This window comes from Mastomys coucha, unplaced genomic scaffold (assembly GCF_008632895.1).
Source record: "Mastomys coucha isolate ucsf_1 unplaced genomic scaffold, UCSF_Mcou_1 pScaffold1, whole genome shotgun sequence".
NCBI classification, from domain to species: domain Eukaryota; kingdom Metazoa; phylum Chordata; class Mammalia; order Rodentia; family Muridae; genus Mastomys; species Mastomys coucha.
Genome location: NW_022196891.1, coordinates 40,715,627 through 40,718,186, shown reverse-complemented (window position 1 = coordinate 40,718,186; position 2,560 = coordinate 40,715,627). Strand labels below are relative to the sequence as shown.

General features: G+C 35.2%; 1 protein-coding gene across 1 annotated transcript in view; it reads left to right on the top strand.

The window, feature by feature from the left end:
* Cdc73 (cell division cycle 73) overlaps positions 1-2,560 on the top strand; it is a 102,104-nt gene that overhangs the window by 1,455 nt on the left and 98,089 nt on the right. The window contains exon 2 of the mRNA XM_031384296.1: positions 1,768-1,873. Coding sequence (XP_031240156.1) covers positions 1,768-1,873 — 106 coding nt within the window. The remainder of the gene's footprint in view (positions 1-1,767; positions 1,874-2,560) is intronic.

The following is a 2,560-nucleotide window of genomic DNA, read 5'->3' as shown; positions in this document are numbered from 1 at the left end:
TTGAAAAAAAAAAAAAAGCCAAAAACTCTGGTTCCTTTCTTAAGCTATTTTGGCTAGAAAAGGTGAAACAGATTAAGTTGACCTGAAATACTTTGTCTCTGGTAGAAAGAGGACAGTTGTTTCCTTGAAGGTGGGGCAGTGTTTAGCTAAGTGCGTTTTGTCCATTCTACAAAGCCTGGAATAAATGAATGAACAGATGAGTAAACTGTAAAGAACAGGTAACAATTTGAGTGAAGTAGTGGGATAGCCTTCCAGTGGAGGGGAGGTGCGGGAAGGGGGGACGGAGAACTATAGACTTAAGACACGAGACCTGGAAAGGGCTTGATTTGACAAGAGTGTACAAAGGAGTGAAAAAGTAAAACTTACAAGAAATTAGAAACTTTCAACATCAAATTTTCAGAGAAGTTATTGTCTCTACATGTATGCACATCTAAATGTACATCTATAAAAGATTAGTCAGTACCCTTAATGCATCCAGTGCTTTTAATTTTTTATGATAATTACTTTGTATAATAACTCGGGATGAGTGATTTGACACAATATCAGTTTAGAGCAGCGCTTCTTAACCTGTGGGTTGAGCCCCTTTTGGAGGATGTGGAAAGACCCTTTCACAGGGATCACCTAACACCATCAGAAGACATAGTTACATTTATAACAGCAACAAAGTTACAGTTACGAAGTAGCAGTGAAAATTATTTTTTTTTGGAGGTCACAACACAAGGAATTGTATTAAAGGGTCGTAGCATAAGGAGGGCTGAGAACCACTCGTTTACAGGAAAAGTGATGATACAGGCTAGTAAAGGAGGGTTAGGACAAATTACAATGAGTCTAAGTGGATTCGTACAGTTGAAGGTGGAGGAGAAAGGGCTTGCAAAGCGGTGTTATGTGTTAGTTAGAGAGCTTGTGTCCCAGACTACATTGTTTGATCACAGAGTTACACTTTAGTTTTGTTTTATTGGTCTAGAGAGCTTGTGTCCCAGACTACATTGTTTGATCACAGTTACATTTTAGTTTTGTTTTATTGGTCTAGTTTGGGAGATGTTACATGATCATCTCTTTGAAATACATCCTTTTAACTTACAGAATATTGTTGAGGATATTGAACAGCAGTATCTTGTTTAGAAAGAATTATAAAATGTATGTCTTGTGCATCCCTAGCAAAACCTTCATCTAAGTAGTTTGTTTTCTATGGATAATCCTTTCCATTGTGCAGCTGGTTGGATTTTACTTTTTTTTTCTCTGTTGACAGAGTCCAGAACTCAATTTAGGTCTTATTTTAAAATATGTATATATAGTGGGGTTGCTCATGTAGCTCATTTGGTAGAGTGCTTGCCTAGTATGTCTGAGTTTCTGTACTTGATCTCCAACACCATATACATTGGGATGTTGGAGAGTACATGCTGTCCTCAGTTGTGTAGCAGATTCGAAGCCAGCTGGGATACATGAGACCTTGCCTGTCTTAAAAAAAGAAAAAGCATGTGTGTGTGTGTGTGTGTGTGTGTGTGTGTGTGTGTATAGTAGTGTGTGTGTGTATATATATATATATATATATATATATATATATATACGTAGTATTTTTAATGTATGAATTTATGTGCTGCTCCAGTGACAACTCACTATGAAAGTTTATATTGCATGTATATTTTTGCTATGTTAAGTAATGACTATGTTAGATAATCAACTAGATATAGATAAATAAATGCATGTAACTAAGGCCAAATATTTAACTTAAGAATCTTAATAAAAGTCATACCTTAATCATTTTAGGACTGGAAAGGAAGGCCAACCCAGAGAGTACTACACATTGGATTCTATCTTATTTCTCCTTAATAATGTGCACCTTTCGCATCCTGTTTATGTCCGGCGTGCAGCTGTAAGTAGAAGTCATTTTAAAACTCCATTGATCAAACAGTTATAGATAACTTGACCCATGGGTTTCAGGTGTCTGAAATTGTCATGGAGAGTGAAAATTAAGCTGCTATGTGATTTATTCTGTTTTTTTTAGTTGGAAATTCATTAATCATGTAAAAATATAGATAATGTCTATAACAACTTTTAAAAGTACTTATATAGATGTTTCAAAATATATAAGTGGAAGAACTCTGATAATTCAGAACTATAGTTTAATTTCAAGGAAACTTTCCTTAGTATAAACATATTACAGGGGAAAAAGGCATAAAAATGATATAAATTTAGTACTAAAGTATGAAAATCTCAATAAATAAACCCAATGTAAACATAATTCTTTAGAATCTTAAACAAAACAGTTCTTTTTGTACTTTATTGACAAATGTATTATTTTTCAGTTTTATGTGCTTTCTCAGTGTTTGAAAATTCATTGTTGAGAGGAGATTATTAGAAACATTTAAAAATATCACACTTCATGGAGATTGTTATGATGAGGTTCTTCCTCTGGCAAGGGACTTTTAAAATCTGATAAGTGCAGGGCAGTGGTGGCCCACACCTTTAATCCTAGAATTTGGGAGGCAGAAGCAGGTGGATTTCTGAGTTTGAGGCCAGCCTGGTCTACAGAGTGAGTTCCAGGGCAGCCAGGGCTACA